Raw genomic sequence first — 22,085 nt, 5'->3', positions numbered from 1 at the left:
TAAATATAAGACATAAATATTACAACTTTGCCATTTGAATTAATGACCATAGATCAACCACAATCAATGGTCAAGATTAATTCTCGCACTTCTCGCAATAATATCATTTCTCTCCTGAACCATCCTCTATATACATATATATATATATAGGGTCGAGATACTGTATAATAATGCCTTAATGTATGATAGGTACACGAGACGCTAAAGGCAAAAATACTAAAACGCTCAAAATGCTCAGCCGAAAACCTAAAACGCTCAAATACGGGTTTCGTGAAAAAAAGGTAAAAAAATTGATCGATTAACCATCCTCAATCTGTTTTTTTTTTCGGTGAATCCATGATTAATTGGGCATGTATTGATGATTCCCATATGTTGAAATGTGATTTTATAGATCAATTTCATAAATATAGGTATTCTTGTACGTTAAAGTACGTTAAGGATTATTATATTGCATCTTTTCTCTCTCTCTATATATGGCCTATGCTAATAAGATCATTCACCTTAGCATATATTAATGAAGCTTCCTTGTGCAAGTTTCAGGAACTTTGTTATCCTAACAATATCACAAAGGTTACTTATACTACGTGCTTAATTACTTTTGTTCACACCCATTAACTAGTAGATCAAAGGATTTTTGATGGAGAAAAATGTGGTTAAAAAAAACGCTCAATTGGTTCACCCGCTCCTCCAACGTGACTCAATAGCCCATTTTCATTTTGGTCCTAGTTAGATACTTATTAATTATCCTGTCCAATAAACTAAAATTTCTTCCTATCAGTAAGCTAAGCAACGTCTTTTTCCCACAATTTGGGCTTGATTTGGATTTAATCTCCAGTTAGAATGTGTTCCTTATTCTTTATACAAACAGTTTCAAACTGTTTCTGAACATATGAAATAACGGTTATCTTGTTTAATTACCCAAACTGTTTAGGAACAAACCAAATAATGAATAATTATTTGGTATTGGCAACTTAATAAAGAGGGATATCTTACCATTGCATTTTATATACTCCCAATAATAGACTGCCAAATACAAATGAAGTTGGGAAAGTTAAAAAAAGATATTCAGTAAGGACACATTTGTATAATTGTAAATGGACAATAATTTGAAGATGGGCAGCCTTTTGGTTAAAGTTACAAGTGAGTAGAGCCAGAAAAGATAGATAACGACTTGCCATTTAAAGAACAAATGAAAAAACCTGACCAGGTGAGAGATAATGAAGGTTGGGTACTGACAATGGGGCAGGTGATGATCAAGTGGTAGGGTAAAGCTAGTGAATTAATGGTGCACCCCAGCAATGTTCTACTGTAGAATAATGTTTACATGTTGTACAGGCATTATGCCCTCGTGATATAATATTTTGTCAAATAAACATATAACCTTTACAATTGGGAACATTACATTACAAGACAAATTTTCGGTGTGCTGGTTCTCTGGCTATCCATGCACTTTTACTAGAAACTGAAAAGCCAATTTAGAATGATAAAAGAAAACAAGAATATATTATCAAGTTGGCTTTGTTCAAGTGGTTTGAAGTTGCTCAGAACATCGATATCACCGAGTGAATGTAAGTTTGTCACTTAACAAACATAATTGGTGTCAAACTGTTAAGTAATGTATTTTTTCAATTCAATAATTCTTTGTGTTGTATTTAACTTATAATGTTGATGTGTGTTTGTTAAAGTTCTAGACTTGAATGGTTGTACAGTTGACTCATGTTCAAAGGTCGTCGGTATTACTTTGCTTGGTTAAATGATGTGCAGTTGGCTCATGTGCTAGTAGTTTTGACCTCCAAAACTTAGTTGAACCCATTTAGATTAAAATCAAACCTGAGAATTTCGTATCAGGTACTTTTGTAAAAAATTACACAACCGATTTCTAGACGCTCATGTTAAGATCTAAAGATGACTTTTTAGATACTTGAAATTCATGTAATTATATGGTAGTTCATCTGTTTTTAACAGAAAGTCAACGTTGATTAGCTAACTACACATTTCGTTTCATTGTATCTTGGATGCGTTACATCAGGAAGCCCTATGCAAGCACAACGTTGAGTGTAAAACTGTAAATGGTAGAGTGAAATTATCTTAAGGCTATTGATCGAGCGCACTAGATTTTAGTCAATAAGTAGTTACCATTGTTTTATATATATACTTAACTCATTATTTTAGAACTCTGCAACAAAAGAAATAAAAACATCAAGAATAACTCATGTTGATACAACTTTGGTCCATTTTTTTTCATTTTCTTTTAAACCATTGATATTGAGCCATTATCTAATCCAGGAACCCCAATAGACCGATGCATGTAGTCTAAAGCTCTTTTAAAGTCAAGTAAGAGTAGTTTCTTTTGTTATATATATATATGGGGGTGATTTATCACTTTGACTCCTTTTGAAACTCACCTACCCAGACTTTCGTTTTTGTTATTGTATTAGAGCTGACACTTTTAACCGAAACTAAAAAAAAAGTTGTATATTAGACATATCACTAATTTAACAAAAAAGAAGTGTGTGCTAGTAACTGATTCAACTATTATTTACTTCAACGCAACTAAGGAGTGTTTTTTTTCATTGATATAAGTTTATTGATGATTTGTTTAATTAGTTCATCTAAATGTTAGTTCAAAGCCAGGGTGAGCTAAATAAACCCAGTCTATCTTTGTTACTATAAAGTGGCTTTGTAATTATATTAAATTTGAGTTGGTACACTAATATACCATTGCTTCTGTTTTCTCACATTTAGGAAATTACTTTTTTTTTGGGTTGGGGGGGGGGGGGGGTGTTGGGTTGTTAATTCTTGTATTCTTATCTCTACAAGAAATGGAGGATCTTTAGGAAATCTTTGTTGGTTATAACTAGATTGGAACATGTTGGCCCCCTACTGAAGAAACGTATGTGCTTCCTTGGTATCTTCTTTTTTCTTGATGTAACTTTACAACCTCAGCATATATGCTTTTATGTTATATTTCTATAGATTCAAAGGGAGTGACGATAAAGTTCACCAATCAAATCATGTTTGGCTATAGGGGATTTCAAAACCCAATATATCTTTGATTCTTATAGTAATTCATGAAAGGTTTGAAGCTCAAGTATAATCCACTTTATTAATTAGGCTAAGTGCAACTTGGTCCAAATTGGGCCATATAACACTAATTAATAAACATGAATTTGTTAATTAATGTTTGATTTTTTTTATGTTCCTAATCTAATCCTATTCTATTTCAACCTAGATCTACTTCATTTCTCAAATGAGGTTCGAACCCAACACCCCTTGGGTGAGGGACCTTTGCAACTTGGGTTGTGTGTGTTGTGAAATACTAACAAGATCGAGCTGGTTATAACGTCACATCAATGTCACGTAGATAACTAGCCATCTTGAGAATTTAAGTGTTGTGCTTCAACTATCAACTATCCCAATAAACTAATAATTCAACTATTCAAAACTTTAAAAAAAGGTGGTAAAATGGGGCAAGGTGGATTTTTTGATTGGTTTACATAATTAAATCATTGCCCAAACTTCAAGTTGTAGAGGAAGATAGTATTATGGTGATGGCACCTTCCACCATGGCGCCGCTCCATGTTCGTACCGGGGCGGTATGGAGGGCGTCATCATACCCACATGGCATGATGGCGCCTCCACAACGAATGGTCTTGTAGGCCGGTGGTTGTAATTAATGACGACTAATTTAAATATTTTCTATTAAACGATTCCAAACTTAAAAGTATGTTAAAGTCAAATGAGATATTGTGTTATGCCATATCTTTAATTTATCAAAAAAACAAGGTTAGACATAAAGTGAAGTAATCAAGATAAACTTGAATAATATTAGAACTTCGGAATCATTGGCCTCGTTGACAACTTAAACAAGAAGGAATTAAACACTATTTCTACCACCTTTATTCCTGGAAAATGGAATTTTAATGGCAAAATACCTTTACTAGATCATTAGAAATTACAACTTAAGCACACGTCCGAATTCCCATCCGCAAGTCGTAAATGGGGAACAGGATCGGCCACACAACAAACATAAGAGCAATCTAAACTAAGCTAATTAATTTTAGTTTGTTTTATTGTATACTTCAAAGGGCTTTCCCTGTAAAATATGAGTAATTATATCAATTCTAAGCAATAAAAGAACAGAAAAGGCTGACAACCAAAGAAACATTAAATGCACAACGTGGACAAGAAATCATCTGATATCTATAAAGTGGGAAATTAGGAATACTGTATATAACTTATAAGCTATTAAAAGTAAGGAATAAATTAATCAGTACTTTGCATTTGATGCTCATATCTTGCAATGTTAAGCTGTCCTTTTCTGCAAATGAGGATATATTCAGATATCATCCGACATGTGATACATGGAGAATAGTTCGATCTATAGGGAAAGAACCTTATCATGGACGGTTGTTTCGTTATTCACACTTCAACAAATGAAGACTAATTTACCGAAATTAAAAAAAAACATCTATGTGCACTTGAAAATGAAAATATAGGACCAGTAGAATAAACAGGATATAACTCAAATGAACCCGATTCTGTGAGTATAAACGTGGATTCTATATTGTTGATTGAATAAAATAAAATAAATTAACGTTCTATGAGTTTTTCAATAACAGAACTCGGTAACCTAGCGAATATTTTGTCAGGATATTTCCAATTTGTGTTGTATATTTTGTGTGAGATTACATTTCTTGAAAATGTATGCCAAGCCTTGTTGATTTACATGAAATGAATTGTAGAATAACACAATGACGAATCTAGAAATTTTACTTTGTAAGGCATAAGTTGATCCACGAAAATAATGGATCCCTCTCCAGAACCACATATACTACACTAGCCAAAATATATGAGCCTTTAACTTCGAAGAAATACTTTTTTTATATTTTTGTTCTACTTTTAGTGTGGTGTACTGGGTACATATTTTGGAATCGTTCCTTATATGATAGAACTATATTCTTATATAACCAATTATGTATAACTGTTTGTTAGAGTTTTAGTCTTGGTTAACATTCATAAGGTTGTTTACCAGCCTTATTCTCGTTCCAAAACTGCCCAATAAAATTAATCAATTAGTTGACTGTTACGCTTTATTAATATTTTGCTGAGTTGGCACTTGTCTACGCTAATATATTAAGGAATTTAAATTAACTTATAATACAAGTTAGAAGATATAAAGTCCTACTACGCTGGTCAACTCTATTACTGACGATATTCACAATGGATTACTGACAGAATCGCGACAGATTACTGGCTTGGCTGAATTTAGACTCACACAGTCACACCAATTGGTGGTGATCAGCTTATCTGAACTGATCCAAAGTTACAGACAGATCACCAAGGGATGCTATGTGTAATGTTTTCCCACAAAACCGGTATATGTTTAAAATATATAGGGATATTGGTTTTTAATACTCCCAATTTTCCCTCATTGGTAGATAACACTTCCAACTTTCGATTTGTCACCCACCACTCCCAACTTTCACCCTATTTTCCTGTACCACTCCCCGTCTAAATGAACACTAACCCCGTTAATGTTTTGCACTAAAAATGTCATTCAAATTAGTTGAGGGGGTAAAACAGAAATTTTATTTTTAACACAACCTTCATTTCCGGTGACCTCGTTTTTCCGGCGACCTTGTTTTATCCGGCGAATTTGAGTTTTCCAGCATCTCGTCTTTCAGAAAATGGAGATGGTTCAGAGGTGTAAAAAGGTGATGGATATCATGAAGATTGTGCACCAGTGGAGATATGATGAAGATGGTGCTCGCCGGAAACCTGCAACTCGATTTTCTGGCACGTAGGCGATCCCGGAAGGTGGTTGGGTGAGACACTGGTGGTGGCGGGGGGAGGGGGTTGCGATTTTGGGGCGGTGGGCAGTGAAATGATGGATATGGTGTTCGCCGGAAACCTGCAACTCGCCGGAAAACTCAAATTCATATGTGAAGCTCGGTGAAAGATATGGTGTTCTGAAAGACGAGATAGCCGGAAAACTCAATTTCGCCGGAAAAAACGAGGTCTCCGGAAAAACGAGGTCACCGGAAATGAAGGTTGTGTGTTAAAAATAAAATTTCTGTTTTACTCCCTCAACTAATTTGAATGACATTTTTAGTTCAAAACATTAACGAGGTTAGTGTTCATTTAGACGAGGAGTGGTACAGAAAAATATGGTGAAAGTTGGAAGTGGTGGGTGACAAATCGAAAGTTGGGAGTGTTATCTACCAATTAGGAAAAGTTGGGAGTATTAAAAACCAATATCCCAAATATATATAACGCTAAGTTTCATTTTATATCGTGTGAGTCTGTCAAAATCCATCCGTAATTATAGATGAAATCGTTCCATCGGAGAAACTAATTAGTTTTATGTGTCACGCATATAATTATTAAAGTTTAAAAATTAAACGTATAGTTTCATATAAATCACATCCTTAACATACACATAATTTAGTTTTAATGAATATTGTTGTCGATGGGCTCCATGACACAACGTCACAGGGTATTATTATATATGTCCCAAAGAAAAGAATTCAAAACCAACATCATTTCTATCTATAAATACAACCTGAAATAGCCACTTTTTAATCCACCGAAAACCTTAATAATCTACAAATTCCCTCAACTTTCTAAATTTATTAATGGCGGTACAAACAGTTCCGTCCATGGCACCATCTTCGCCTCATCCTCTTCAACACTCGCCCTGGCACTCACCGGTGCCATACCTGTTTGGAGGCCTAGCAGCTATGCTAGGCCTCATTGCTTTCGCTCTCTTGATTCTTGCCTGCTCCTACTGGAAGCTCTCTGGCGACATGGACAGCCGTGGCGAGGGAGAGCGAGACATTGAAGCTGGAGATTCCAAACCCGACAGACATGAAAAGGATCTAGCCCCAATTTTTGAAGAAAAATTCCTGGTAATCATGGCAGGACAAGCAAAACCAACTTTTTTAGCAACCGCTGTTTCTAGCTCCTTCGGTTCTATGGACAACAACTCGTTACCATCGGTAGAAGAAATGATGAAGAAGGTGAACCAAGAAACGACCACGGGGAACCAGGAGAATACAGATCAGGTCCCTTAAAATGTCACAACAAAAAATTATATATATTTATTTTTTCCTCAAATTATTCTTGGAGTGAATGTGGGATTCAAGCTACATTTGGCGACGGATCGATACTAACATTCCATGGCCATTCATCTCCGTCTTCTAAGACACTAAGATCGAGGCGAAGAAACCAGAGAAGTTAATCGGGGATATCTAAATTGTAATTCATTCGACGATATGTAAATGCCACATTAGTAAAAACCTATTTCAAATAAACTTCACTGCTTCATTAACTTAAGCAAAGGAACTAGGCAGTATCTGCTAAATTTGTATATGTACCTAAATATTACAGTGGATAATGATTAGTGATACATGTTGAAAGTGGTTATTATGCAAAGTGATTGTTCAAGATTTCTGGCAATTCTTTCGTACGATTGCTTTCATAAAAAATGTCAAAATGTACTAAAAATGAGTGCTATCAATAAGATAATGCCAAATGCAACATGCCAAATTTTATTTCACACTTTTACACAAAATAGTACTAACATTCTAACAAAATTCTTTTTTCTTTTTTTTAATCAATCATAAAAAGATGCTATTTTTTTTTCTTTTTATTAATAAAAGGAACGTTGTTTACCTTATAATTAATATAATTTACTATAATTGATGAAATCTTGTTACATGTTATAATTTATAAAGTATGTTACTCTATAAAATATAATATTAGACTATGTGTTTAGCTCAAGTTTATAAAGCTATTAGTGTATAATAAACCAGTGAAGTAACGTTAATTTTTTTCTTAACTGGCATGCGTTGGACACCTATTCCTAGAACACCGACGTATTCATCCTCCACTGCTAGGTGTCAGACTGTCAGTAGACATCCATGGACACCCGTTGCCTGGTATTTCTAGTCCTTCAAGACGTAGGAGAAGAACGTACATATGTAGTTATTTCTCAGAACATTCGCGACCGCAAGAAATACATGGGTAGATGGGCTGTTAATTAATTCACAACCAAATTTGAAAAGATTACATAAACACGTGTATTTTTCTTTAATACGAAATATTTATATGTTACTTTCTGCCATTTACAAATGATTCTCTTTCATTAAATACTTGTTGTCTGGTTGCATGTTTTTACTTAGAATTCTAAGAATTTCGATATATATTTTATTCTTTTAATTTGGATAATATAAATACATGATCATAAATCAAATATATTGCATGGTGACTCAAGTACCCCACGAATAATGTGTCTATATGTATTTCACTTCAAACTGACAAGATATTACTTATAACAAAAGATTAAAGATACGTATCTATTCTCTTTTATACTTTCCCCACTTGTAAAATCCATCAAATGAAAAAGGTGAAAGAAATAAGACATGCTGGTGCTAGCTAGATCATATATATATATAAAGTAGTGAGGACATGCATATTGAAGAAATACAGATCCAATCCCCGGGTATGGGTCCTGGATCCAATGAGTCCACAAGGTAGGATATGATAATTACAACCAAGATATGAGTACAACCTCCCAAAGTCCAGTAACCGGAACCTGCAAAACAAACACCGTGAGTCTCGTTACAGGAAGGACAAGAGGGGGGGTCTTCCTGTAACTACCCTCCGGCGTGAGAATCAGTAACGTTCGTAATGGAGAAAGTACTGAAGTATAAAGACTAAGTGTAGTCAGAATATAGGTGAGTGAATGAATACCTCATAACGTTTGACAAGGTATTTATAGCCGAAGGATGTAGGAAGGTGATAGGGCCAGCTGTCCTCTTCTAGAAGATCTTTGATAACTGCATGGACGCGTGTCCTCTTGTGATAGGTTGAGCTATACGTCCCATGTGCATGGGTGTAACAACCTGGACACGTGTCGCCCAGTGATAGGACGGATCGCACCCTGGCCATGTGCATGGTTATAACAACCTGGCCAGGTGTCATTTGTTCATTGGTTAATATGTCACGTATTCCCCAAGTAAGAATCGTGAACCTTCTTCCAGAAAGAAGTTAATTGGTGACAGCTGTCCTGCTGGCACTGTCCTGCAGTTGTTTTAGGCGGACCGATGTCCTGTCCTGCGGATGACTTCTGAGGGTGCTAGGATGCTTTCGCGCGTGGTATGAGGACGTCCCTCCTCTACCGTGATATGCGGGTGGTCCATATGTCCCGCGGGTGGACTATTAGATGTTCCCCTGTGACCCGCAGGTGGTACTTAAGGGTATTTGGGTCTTTTTGGTACCCTACCTCTACAAGTCCCCCCAGTCCAGTGTTTCTTCCGTGTGAAGTCTTTGTGCGGGTGAAATTCTGGACTTGATGTATGTTGGGGATTTTTGTTGTTCGGAAGTTAGGTATGAAATATCTTCTGTTGGTATGGATAATCATAAAAAAGGACAAGTTAACCACTCGCAGGCGTGTGAACAGATGATGGAACGTTTTTTACGGCTGTCACTGTACCCGACTGTACAACTTTTTCTCTTTTTCGAATTTCCCGCGTGACGTGGCAAGTACTGGTTAGGTGATGTTTTTCTCTCTCTACTGTTTTATATCCCATCGCATTAATTGCGGTGGGTAAAAATAAGGAGATACTCATTCTTTTTGAAATTTTATTGCTCTTTTGTTCTGATTACCTTGTTAATTCTCTCTGAATTTTCCATATATCTTTCTATAATGTCGAACGTTTAAACTGAGGTTGACGAGATAGAAGTTTCATGGAAATTTTCTGATTACGAGAAACTGCTAGAGACTTACGGCATTCCACCAAAGTGGGAACCAGAGTTCCCAGCCCCTGGTTCCATAGCCAGTTTCCCACCGCCTGGGAAAATGGCTGTGTATGTTGATTACTTTATTTATGGGAATTTTCGTTTACCCATTACGAGATTTCTCCAGAAAGTGTTAACTGCTTATGGGATCCACTTATCTCAACTACATCCCCGTGCTATGATGCGGATTCGTCATTATGAATTTGTATGCATAGCACGTGACATGGTGCCACATATTGATCGGTTTCCAGTTTTTTACCGTCTTACTATCCACAATGGTTGGTACACGTGTCAAGGGTTTTCTGATCGAAGTATCGGATATGAAGTTGAAAAGGTATCCAAAAACTGGCGGAGTAAGTTCTTTTGGGTTTCTGAGGACGTGGTACCATTAAACATGGTTCACCGCCCGGTGAATTCTGCCCTTCCTGACGTTGTTACCGCTGCTTATGAGGGTCAAGAATGGTATCGTGTACTCACAATGGAACCGACACCCATGCGGGCCTTGCCGGAATAAGCTCTAGTGTGGGCGGGCATGAGCCGTTTGTGGCCAACAGAATTTATGGAGCCCATTTTCTTAGACTTGAATGAGCGTAACTTACCTTTTACTGTCTCTTTGCTTGCTTGAATATTTTTATGATTAAGCTCCTATCTTTTTCAGATCGGAGTTCTATGATTAACGCTCTTTTTGAGGACAGAGGGTGCGTCCGAAAAAGTATCTGCGGGGAGAGAGACCAGCCTATTCTTGAAAAAACTAAGTTGCAGTTTCTTTTTCCCAAGAAAGTTAGAGCTGAACCTATCATTTCGGATGCCACCTTTGAAACAGGTGCGTATGTTCTAAACCCTTCTCCTCTTACTGCCATTACTTCCGACGGAATGCTTGCCATCCTATCATCAAGTGATGATGATGGAGATGCTTCTCAGTTTTCTGCTTCAGAAGAGGAGGAAGACTCTGATGAGGGTGCTTTTTAATTTTCCTCTATCTCATATTTGTTAGCAGAATTGGAGAAAAAGAGAGCTTTCATAGCTTCTCAAACGAGTCACACGAACGTGAAGGCTGTGGATACTGAGGCGGGTCCATCGAAGAAAAAACGGAAAGTACACCGTCCCAGGAAGCCACAGTACAGCCTTGCTGACCGCATTGACACTGTTGAAGGTACGTGTCAACCTTTAAATACTGTATTCTTTTTTATGAGTGTTTGGCTAAGTTAAACTTTGTTATGTAGATCCGTTGATCTTTAGTGAGGATATATCGGAGAAGCTATCTACTCCAACTCCTCATACTGAAAAACCATCATCCCCTTTGTCAAGGGGAGAGGCGGAGGACAAACCATCTACTCCGCCTGACGTTGTTGATATGGAGGACCGGCCAACCTCCCCCGTGGTTGGGGTTACTGTAGATGAGAGGATGCCGACTCCTCCGATTGATACTTCAACGGAAGGTCCTGACAACCAGTCTGGTCGTGATACCCGCTTTGATTACCTTTTTCAGACTGGGAGTGTCACAGGGAATCAGCCGGACAATCCTGCTTTTGATGAAGAGAATATCCAGACTGAAAAGCTTCCACGTCGACCTCCTCCACAACAGTCTTCCTCCACCCCGGCTCGCCTTAAACCTTCTGGTTCTCGGTATTACGGGGATACGGGCCTAGGCGACAAACATGAGTTGTTTGTCCCTCCATGGGGTATTACTAACGGATCTCGGTTCTCCCAAGGTAGAAATTGTATGGATTTCGTTGAGCATTGTACACCACCCGCTGAGATGGCGTATCAACGTGACCTTTCCCGCCATGACCTTCATACAAATGTTGCTTATCATCTGTCTAATGCCTTAGCCGGCAGCCAGGAGGTCTTAAGTGAGTGGCGTACTCTAGGCGGGAAGGGGGGGGAAGCTCGTCGGGCGGCCGAAGTTGCCAAGAAAGAAGCTGAGAAGCATCGTATTGCTACCCAAACCGCTAAATGGAAACAATCTGACGCGGAAATTGCTCTAAAGAGTGAGCAAGATCGCAATGTTGAGGCTGCTCGCCGATGGAAGGAAGCTTGTGAAAAGCAAAATTCCGTTCTTGAAGCTGCTCGAGCTAAAGCTCAGAGGGAAAGAGACGAGTTGACTCGTGCTCAAGAAGCTAACTCTTCGTTAGAGAATCAAGTGGCCCTTCAAGGTGCATGGATCCACGACCTTGAGGCGGAGCTAAAGTTGCAGAAGGAGCGGGTCGAACTTAAGGACCAAAGTGCTGCTGAAATCCAAACTGCCTATGACTCTCTCCTTCAAGCCCATGAGGAAGCCATCGCGGAATCAAAGGAGTTCCGAGCGCGGGCGGAACGTGCGGAGCATGACTGCCAATGGTTCTTTGCTCGGGGCGTTGATGCTGTAAGTTATTCTTTATTGCTTGTTATTTTACTCTCACTTTTTGATACTGGGGAACTTATGTTTTTGTCTTACCAGGCCGTCCGCCATATCAAAGGAAGTAAAGAGCTAAATGACAGTTTTGCCAATGTGATGGCTGCTTCTTCATCACTTGGGCGTGTTACGGGTTTCCATGAAGGAGTGAACTACGCGCGAAGTAACCGCACATTTAAAGATCATCCGCTCTATGGCGTAAATGTCAAACAAGATCGTGTTGACTGGGTCAAGGAACATGACGCTTTAGTGTTTCCTTTACAAGATATGCTTCCGGAGTTTGCTTCCGTATACGACGGCGTACAACTTCTAAAGAGTTATCTTGGGGAGGAGTCTGAGGACGATTCTTCAGAAGACACATCCTTGAAGGCTCCGGAAGACCCAGCAGCCTCAAACCCTTAGGGTACGCTTTAATGTTCCTTATCTTGTAATATTTTCTTTTCCTTCTTGTAATTATTTTTTGGATAACTAATGAGGACGATTTCTTTTGTCATTTGTGGATATTTTACTTGTCTGATGGAAATATCTTTAGAAAATACTTTTGATTACATCTCTTTTTTGAGTGTTTGAAAGTTTGGATAACTCTGGTGACGTGGCGGAGAGAGAAGTTCGTTGAGAATAACTGATAAGACGTGTGTGACACTTTTGACAGCCTGTTTTCATTATCTTCAATTTCCCGCCTGACGTGTCAGCCATCTGGTGGTCCGTGATTTCTCTCTCCTCTGGCCCTTTATGGATCGCATTAATTGCGATGAGTATAAATATAACCACTTTTTGATTTTATTCAACTTTTATCGCTTTCAAATTTCCTTCAAACACTTGAGACTTCTGAATCTTCTCTGAGATTTCTTCACCCTTTTAAGAATTCTTAATCTTTTCTGAAATTCCGATGGCTAAAGAAAAGAAGAGTACCCCCACTATCCACGAAGTTGTCGTCTGCCTTAAATAAGAAGACTAAAACGATGTTGTTAATGTTTATGGATTGACGACAGAGTGGGAACCGGAACTTCCTGCTATTGGTTCTATTGCTACTAGTCCGCCTCCGAAGAAAATGGCTGTATACATAGACCACTTTACAACAGGGAACTTCCGGATTCCGGTGACCAAGTTTGTCGAATCGATCTTGACCACTTATGGGATTCATCTCTCCCAGATCCACCCTTTTGGAATGTTGAGGATTCGACATTTCGAATTCTGTTGCAAATCTCGCAACCTTGATTCGACTGTTGGTATGTTCGCCGTCTTTTATAAGATGACCTTTCGTGATGGATGGTACAATTTTGCATCCATCGAAAAGAGGACTATCGGCACGGAGTGGCTCCGTAGCCTTCATGGCTGGAAGCCAAAATTCTTTTGGATCCGAGAAGACGTCATTCCTTTCAAGATGACGAAACGTAAGGTTGACGCTCCCATGCCCGTGGTTCTTGCCAGCGCTCATGAGGGCCAGGCGTGTATAAAACGCTTATCTCGACGCCAACTTCTCTGCCCCCAATTCACGAAGGGGCAATGGTGAGCGCCAAGATGAGCCGTTTATGGCCATTCCCCAAGTTAGAACCATATTACGAAATAACCAACAAGAGTAAGCTTTGTGTTACATCTGTATTATTATTTTATTGCAAAAACGCTCCCTTTCTGACTTGTTTTACTGTTTGCACAGGCGAGGGTTCCGCCTTCAGCACTTTGTTGGATCATGAAAGAGGGATGATGGTGCGTCGCCCCATCGATAAAAGGGATGCGCCCTTTCTTGAGCGCACCCGTTCTAACTTTGTGTTTCCCACAGCTTTCCGCCCGGAACCGAAAGTTTCCGAGGCGATGTATGCCAAAGGTGAGGCATATGTTACAGATTGCATCCAGAAAGGTGAGGGCATTTTGAAACCCAAACCTGTGACTGCTATTACTTCTAGCAGAGTGATTGTGCTTTTCTCGTCTAGCGAGGAGTCGTCACTTTGTGGATAAATATGTTCCATTGATATTAACAAAGTTGTGGGCTCAACTGCAGGTCTCACCCGTCAACGAGCCATTGTTAGCCAGGCGGCGGGTCAACACGATGCTGATACTGCTGCGAGCTTCAAGGGTCCGGAAGCTGATGATGTTACCGCTGAGGGTACACATCCGGTCATTGGTGAGGGCACTTCTAAGGTGGCGGGCAAACGTAAGGTTAACCCGGTAAAGATTGTCTTAAAGAATAAAAAATCCAAAAAGACAAATCCTGCCGCCTTGGAAGCGCGTTTGGAACAGCTTGATGCTGAAGACCCTTCGTTGGGTATGCAAACCTCTCTGTACTTTGTTATCTTATTTGCATTGGAATATTCCTAACCCTTCATAAATATTTTTACAGTGAACTTGGATAACCTTTCTGAAGGTGTGTCTGGTCTTAAAGATTCACCTGTTCGTCCGCCACCACCATTTCCTAATACTGCTACAAATCCGGTTATTGTGGCGGACGACTCCCCATTGAAGAATAAGAAGTCCGACACTACTTTTCATGCCAAGGTGTCGCCTGCTCGTAATGTTTACCACTTCAGGGATCAAGGAGGTAAGAGTACCTTTCCTTATGCTTCCCCAACTTCTCCTTCTCCTGAGGAGGAAGACCCCAACCCACATCAGCCTAACTGGTCCTTACGTCAGGATTCGACATTCCGTGGCGTGGACACATGTTTTGAATTCCTAGGGGAGTGTCTTCCGCATGGTGAAAAGGAGAGACGCCGCCTTAGTATTCGCCAAGAATTGCTAAACTCCCATTCTTATTATTTGGCGAATACTATTTCCACGACCACGAAATAACCAGGGACTGGTTGGCGATGAATGAGCACTGGGACGAGCCGACAGCCTCTGCTTCCGACGCTAAAGAATAAGCCCTTAAAGCTATAATTGAGGCTAGGGAGGCCAGTCAGGTCCTGGAGGCGGAGAAAGCTGCTCGGTCTGCTGCTGAGGGAGCCAAGGTTGTTCTCCAAAAACAATTTCAGGAACAAGACAAATTGGTGGAGGCCCTTCAAGCTGAATCAGCGGCCAAGGACAAGCGTTTATCCGATCTTAACGCCAAGAGCCGTGATCAAGCCTTGGAATGTGCCAAACACAAGATGGAACTTGTCTGGACCAAGGCGGACCAAAAATGGCTATTGGCAGAAGCTATTCCCAAGGTAAGTACCTTTTACTTGCTATAAATAATCTAAGTGTTTTAGAGTTATTTATACATGGTTATTTCAACAGGTCATTGTTGATGTTCGAGCAAGTGATGAGCTTGGGAATTGTGTTGCTATCCTTCTGAAAGCTTCCAAACAAGCTAGTCGCCAACTAGGTTTTCAGGAAGGTTACCAATTTTGCTCAACTTCCAGGCTTTCGGAGGAGTATGTCTTAACTGGTCATGATACTGTTGCCATCCTTAAGCAGAAATCAAAGGATTTTGATTCGTTGAAATTCTCTTTGACGGATCAGATATCCGAGCTTGCTGATAAGGAAGACAGTATCCAGCAATTAAAGACTCTTCTTGAACTTGATGAAGAAGATGAAGAAGAAGATGCAGGAGGCAATAATGTGGAACATGAAGATGCCGCACCATAGATAGATTTTTCTTTTTTCTTTTTAACTAGGCTCCTCCATATTTTGTAATCCCTTTTTGTATGAATAAAGAAGGTTTTTTATTGCATCCGGCACACTTTGTTTATATATATTCTTTTATATAATATAAGTGTTTTCAGAGGATCTTTGTGTACAAATAAATGATTATATAATAATAAAAGTCTCAAATGACTGAAAAGAAAACTTTTATAACTGAGGCATAAGCCGAATCACAAGAAACGAAATTACAAAAGTTTTTAACATCTAGTTAGGCACGCAGGCCAAAAGACAAACCTACTAAATGTAGCATTTCCTCAATTGGGCCCCATTCCAAGTTCTAGGGACCTCTGTCCCATCCAACCTTTCTAGTTTATAGGCACCTTTAGATAGAACTTTCTGGATTCTATAAGGTCCTTCCAATGTAGGGGCCAACTTTCCCGGAGGTTCTTTCCTGGAGGCTTCATTATTGCGGAAGACAAAGTCTCCCGCGTCGAATTCACATCTTTGAACCCGCGAGTCATAATATTTTTGTAACTGTCGTTTGTAATTATGCTCGCGGATCGATGCCATTTCTCTCCTTTCCTCGAGGATGTCAAGGTTCATCCGGAGTTCATGATCATTATCCTCAATCATAAGAACTCTAGCGGATGGGATACCAATCTCAGCGGGAATCATGGCTTCTGTGCCATATGTTAAACTGAAGGGGGTTTAGGAATTACTGGAATTCCTTTGAGTGCGGAAGGCCCATAGTACATGTGGCAATTCGTCCACCCATCCCGTTTGTTTCGTTCCCAATCTCATTTTGATTCCTTCTTTGATCGTCCGATTCGTTCTCTCGACTTGACCATCCGCTTGCGGGTGGGCTACAGAAGTGAAGATTTGAGAAATGTGTAACTCTTTTAACCATTCTTGCAACCAACTGTCCGCGAATTGTGTCCCATTTTCACTAACGAGCTCTAGAGGGAGGCCAAAACGGCATATGATGAATTCCCACAAGAATGTTTTAACACTTGCTGCTGTTATAAAAGCAACTGGTTTGGCCTCCACCCATTTTGTAAAGTAGTCGATGGCTACTATCAGGAATTTGACACGTCCGGGGGCTTCAGGAAAAGGTCCCATTATGTCAACTGCCCATTCTAGAACGGCCAAGCTGAAGTGACTGGGACTGACTCGTTCTTTGGTCGAAACGTGTTAGGAGCATGGCGTTGACGTGAATCGCACTTCCTGATTTCACGTACAGCATCCATATGCATCCCCGGCCAGTAATATCCAGCGTTCATTACCTTTGCTACGACCATCCGTGGACCCGCGTGAAGACCACAAATTCCTTCATGAACCTCTCTGATTAAGTAATTCGCGTCCTCAGCATCCACACATTGGAGTAGTGGGCCGAGGAAGGAACGTCGGTATAAAACACCGTCAAGTATCTGGTAGTTCAAGGCTTTGTGCTTTATCTTCCGGGCCGCTGCTTTTCCTTCCGGAAGTGCTCCAGATGACAAGTATGTTATAATGGGTGTCATCCAGGATTCTACTCCCGTTTGGATTACTAAAACCTGATGTTGCGGAACAGACGGGCGATCTAATACTTCGATGCGAATGTCCTTGGCAAAATGTTCGAAGTTCGTTGAAGCCAATTTACTGAGAGCATCCTCTGATTTTTTTTCACTTCTCTTTATATGAATGACTTTGCAAGAAGAGAACTGGAGCATCAAATCCTTTGCCTGTGACACATATGAAGCCATGATATCATTTTTTGCTTCGTATGTGCCATTGATCTGTCCCGCAATCAACATGGAATCTACCCGAGCTTCCAAATGTTTAACCCCAATCTTTTTGGCTATCCGTAAGCCTGCCAAGAAAGCTTCATATTCTGCCTCATTGTTGGTACTTTTGAAATCCAATTTTATGGCATATGTAAACTCATGGCCTTCGGGATTGACTAGCCTGAGGCCTGCGCCACATCCCTCACTGCTTGAAGCTCCGTCCGTGAATAAAGACCAAATCTGTCCTGATTCCGGAGGTACTTGGGGTTGTTGCTCGATTAAACATTCTTTTTCTTTGTTATACGGGACTTATGTGATGAAGTCCGCCAATACTTGCCCTTTGTTTGCTGGCCTAGGTCTGTATTCTATTGCGTGTTCACCTAGCTCGATGGCCCATTTGGCCAAGCGTCCAAACAATTCTGGTTTACTGAGGACATTTTTGAGCATGTATCCGGTTAAAACATTGATGGGGTGTCCTTGAAAGTACATGCGGAGGCGTCGGGCGGCATAGACAAGCGCCAAAACAAGTTTTTCAAGCATGGAATATCTTGTTTCCGGGTCCGATAATGTTCTGTTGACATAGTAGATAGGCGTTTGAACGTTCTTTCGGTCTGTCAGAAGGACGGCCCTGATGGCAATGTCTGAAGCCGATAAATACAACGTTAAAGGTTCTCCCGCGTGAGGTGCTGTTAACGTGGGAAGCTCCATTAAACATTTTTTTGACCTCCAGGAAAGCCTGTTCCGCCTCCGCGGTCCATTTGAATTGTGCTTTCTTAATGTAGTTTCTTAGTGTTAAGATGAAAGGATGAGACTTGGCTGCATGATTTGCCAAGAAACGATTCAAAATAACCAGTCGGCCATTGAATGTCTGAACTTCCTTGAGGGAAGACGGGGACGGCATGCGGGCTATAGCTTGTACTTTATCTGGATTAGCTTTGAAGCCCGCATCCGTGACAATTACTCCCAGTGAACACTTGGCTGGGTTCAACTTCATGTTAATGCCTTTCAATGTTTCGAAAGTCTCTTCAATATCTCTTAACATCTGGTCTTCCTCAATACTTTTGATTACGAGATCGTCCATATACACCTCTAAATTTCGACCAATTTGGTTTTTAAACGCTATGTCCATTAATCGTTGATATGTGGCTCCCGCATTCTTTAGTAAGAAAGGCATCATTTTATAACAAAAGGTGCCTTGATCGGTGCGGAATGCTGTCTTGTCTTCATCTCCTAGCTGCCATACGGATTTGATGGTAGCCTTTGTAAGCGTCCAAGAAGCACTTGAATTTGAATGGTGCCACAGCATCAACTTTGAGGTCAATTTCAGGCAGAGGATAACAATCCTTGGGACATGCTTTGTTTAGATCTTTGAAATCAATGCACATCCGCCACGTTCCGTTGCTCTTGGGAACTATGACTGGGTTAGCAACCCATGTCTGGTAGCGGATTGGACGGATGATCCCGGCTTGTAAGAGGTCCTGGACTTACTCGTTCATTACCTTTGTTTGTTCCGGGCCCATCTTTCGTTGTTTCTGAACAATTGGTGTAAACAACAAGTTTACCCTTAATTTGTATTCCGTGATAGTCCGCGGGACGCCAGTCATGTCCGCGGGCTGCCATGCGAACACATAAACATTTTTTTGACAATAACTGTTTCAGGAAAGTCCGCACTATTTCGGAGATAGCAGGTCCAATTGTTACAGTTTGATCGGGGAAATCTTTGTTCAAGACCCATTTTTCTGGTTCGGTTCTCAAAGTTTGTTTTGGGATCTTGCTGGGTTTTGAGCTCTCGGCTGCAAAGCAATGTCGATTGACGTGAATTATTGCTATACCAGTGCAGGTCGGAACTCCTACTGCACCGTGTGATGTGGACGGATGAGCATTGAAGTCACCAATTGCTTCTCGTCCGAGAATAATGTCATGTTTCGATATTTCTGGCAAAACCAGAAATTCGACCTCCTCGGTCCTCGAATGAATTCCGTCGCTCAAGGTAACTGGGAATGAAATTACTCCTCGCGGATGCATTATTTCCCCTCCAAATCCTGACACTGGAGTGTGGATGGGTTTCAATCTTTCTTTATCTTCTTCGTCAAGTTGTTCAAAGCATTGTTCATACATGATGTCCGATGTGCTGTCGGTGTCGAAGAAGACGTAATAAGAACGATAATGCCCGAAAAGAGCAGTGATGATCAGGGGATTCTTATTGTTCAGGCCCCCTTTAATTCGAGGGAAGATCACTGGCTCATTCTTCCACTCTTCATCATCAGACTCTTTCCTCTTATTCCTTGTATGGGACTCGCCTTGTATCATATGAACGTTTAAATCTTTAATTTGCTTTTTACTCGGGCCTTGGATGTCCCGAACGGGCGCTTTACCATTATCAGGTTTCCAATTTTTTACCAGGTGCCCGAGTTTTCCAGATTTAACAGCCGCCTCAATTTCATTTCTCAATGATCTACATTCATTTGTATTATGACCGATGTCATCATGATACGAACAATGCTTCTTAGCATCTAAGAATGACCTTTTTGTCAGTGGCTGTGGTTTCCTGAAATTTATATTTTCTGTAGTTAGAATTTCAGCTGGAGTCTTTGAAAGAGGAGTCCAATTGTTGGAACCTCGGTTTGCGGGTCCCGCTTTGTTCTTGTTGCCTATGAGGGATCTTGCATCAATTGATAGGGCCTTTTGCCTGTCTATTAGGTCTCGGATTCTGAAATTCACTTTAAATTTTTGCTTCGGGTTACCATTCTTCAATGTTTTCTCAGTGTTAGCATACACCTTTGCTGCAGTCATAAGGTCGTCCCACTCTTTCGGCATTCCATCTCTGCCAGTAAGTGTGCGGACTAAATCATCACATTTGACGTTTTTGCGGAAGGCACCGCGAAGCATATCTTTACTGATTCCGCCGATGTTCAAGCTCTCGTCGTTGAACCTGGTGATAAAATCTTCTATGGACTCGTTATCGCGGCGGACATCTAAAATTTCTGATTGTTCACGCGTATGTTTCTTCTGCTGGCTGAACTGCTGAGAGACTTTTTTTTACAAGGTCATCCCAGCTAGAAACTTGACCATCAGGTAACTTTTCGAACCATTCTCTCGCTGCCCCTGTTAATGTTAATGCGAACATATGACACCAATAAGGGAGCGTTCAACCACTAACACCCCCTACCACCACAAAGTTCTGGAGATGATCACTTGGATCAGTCATACCATTGTATTTGCCTATTGATGTAGGTATTTTGGCATTAACAGGGAAGGGTGCGGTAGCAATACTTGCTATGAATTTCGATTTTTCGTCAAAGGCTGCCGGACGATATGGTTTGGTGATGTCCCGTTCAGCATTACTGTGATATTCAGTGTGGCGGACTATGTCCTGCGGACGACTATTTCTTGCCCGTGAGCTCATCCTACTATCACCGGTATACATACTGTATTCTCCCGGTTGGTAAGTTGAGTCGTAACTATCAAATTCTTCCAAGTAAGATGGCATCCGCATATTTATGCGAGAACGAGGGCGTAACCTCGGTAATTCACCAAACTCTGGTTTCGTCGATTGGCTGTAACGGAGCTGACTTCCTCTTATTGTTGGTGGAGGAGAAGAAGATCTCCAGGGAGATTCCTCATAATTCAATGTGCGGGCATGAAATCGTTCATCACGTTTTCTACGATCATATTCAGCCACCAAACTTTGTTGTTGCACATGAAACCACTCCTCGGGAGTTAGCTTTTTTCTTGATTGATGGGATCTTGCCATGTCAGATTTGCCTGAATCATTTTCCAGATCAAATTCTGACTGGTTTCGGCGAGTCTCATCCATAATCCGTCTGAGATTACCCAAATTTGAACCTTCCGGTGCCGAGCCACGCCCCATATCCATGGGAGTGGGACCGGTTGGTGTTGTAACATTCTCTAAGGTAAAACCCCTAGGTGTTACATTGGTGATTCTTGACCCCGGAGTTGTGACACGCTCAAGAGTAAGGCCACTTGGAGTCGTAATACGTGCAAAACCACTAAGACCCGGAGGTGCTTCTGTGTTACTTACACGTGAATCAGGTGCAGGGGTTCCCGTCGGCCCTTCAGGAAGTTTACTCATATCAAACGAACCAAAAAACCAACGAAAACTATTGTTGTTCTAACACAAAACACGGATGGCGCCAATGAAGAAACACAGATCCAATCCCCGGGTATGGGTCCTGGATCCAATGAGTCTACAAGGTAGGATATGATAATTACAACCAAGATATGAGTACAACCTCCCAAAGTCCAGTGACCGGAAACTGCAAAATAAACACCGTGAGTCTCGTTACAGGAAGGAAAAGAGGGGGTCTTCCTGTAACCACCATCCGGCGTGAGAATCAGTAACGTTCGTAATGGAGAAAGTACTGAAGTATAAAGACTAAGTGTAGTCAGAATATAGGTGAGTGAATGAATACCTCATACCGTTTGACAAGGAATTTATAGCCGAAGGATGTAGGAAGGTGATAGGGCCAGCTGTCCTCTTCTAGAAGATCTTTAATAACTGTCTGGACGCGTGTCCTTTTATGATAGTTTGAGCTATACGTCCC

The 22,085-nt window shown here is 40.6% G+C and overlaps 1 protein-coding gene across 1 annotated transcript; it reads right to left on the bottom strand.

Annotated features, from left to right (window-relative positions):
• Positions 1 to 16,893: 16,893 nt before the first annotated feature.
• LOC143604479 (uncharacterized) lies at positions 16,894 to 17,277 on the bottom strand. The gene has a single exon (XM_077080943.1). It carries the CDS (start codon positions 17,275 to 17,277, stop codon positions 16,894 to 16,896), a length of 384 nt encoding a protein of 127 aa, XP_076937058.1.
• Between the last annotated feature and the right edge of the window lie 4,808 nt (positions 17,278 to 22,085).

Source organism: Bidens hawaiensis, unplaced genomic scaffold (assembly GCF_021521415.1).
Source record: "Bidens hawaiensis isolate Kalapana, Puna unplaced genomic scaffold, B.hawaiensis_p1.1 tig00065325_1, whole genome shotgun sequence".
NCBI lineage: Eukaryota > Viridiplantae > Streptophyta > Magnoliopsida > Asterales > Asteraceae > Bidens > Bidens hawaiensis.
Note: the sequence above shows the minus strand (reverse complement) of the source record. Positions and strands in the feature narration are given on the sequence as shown.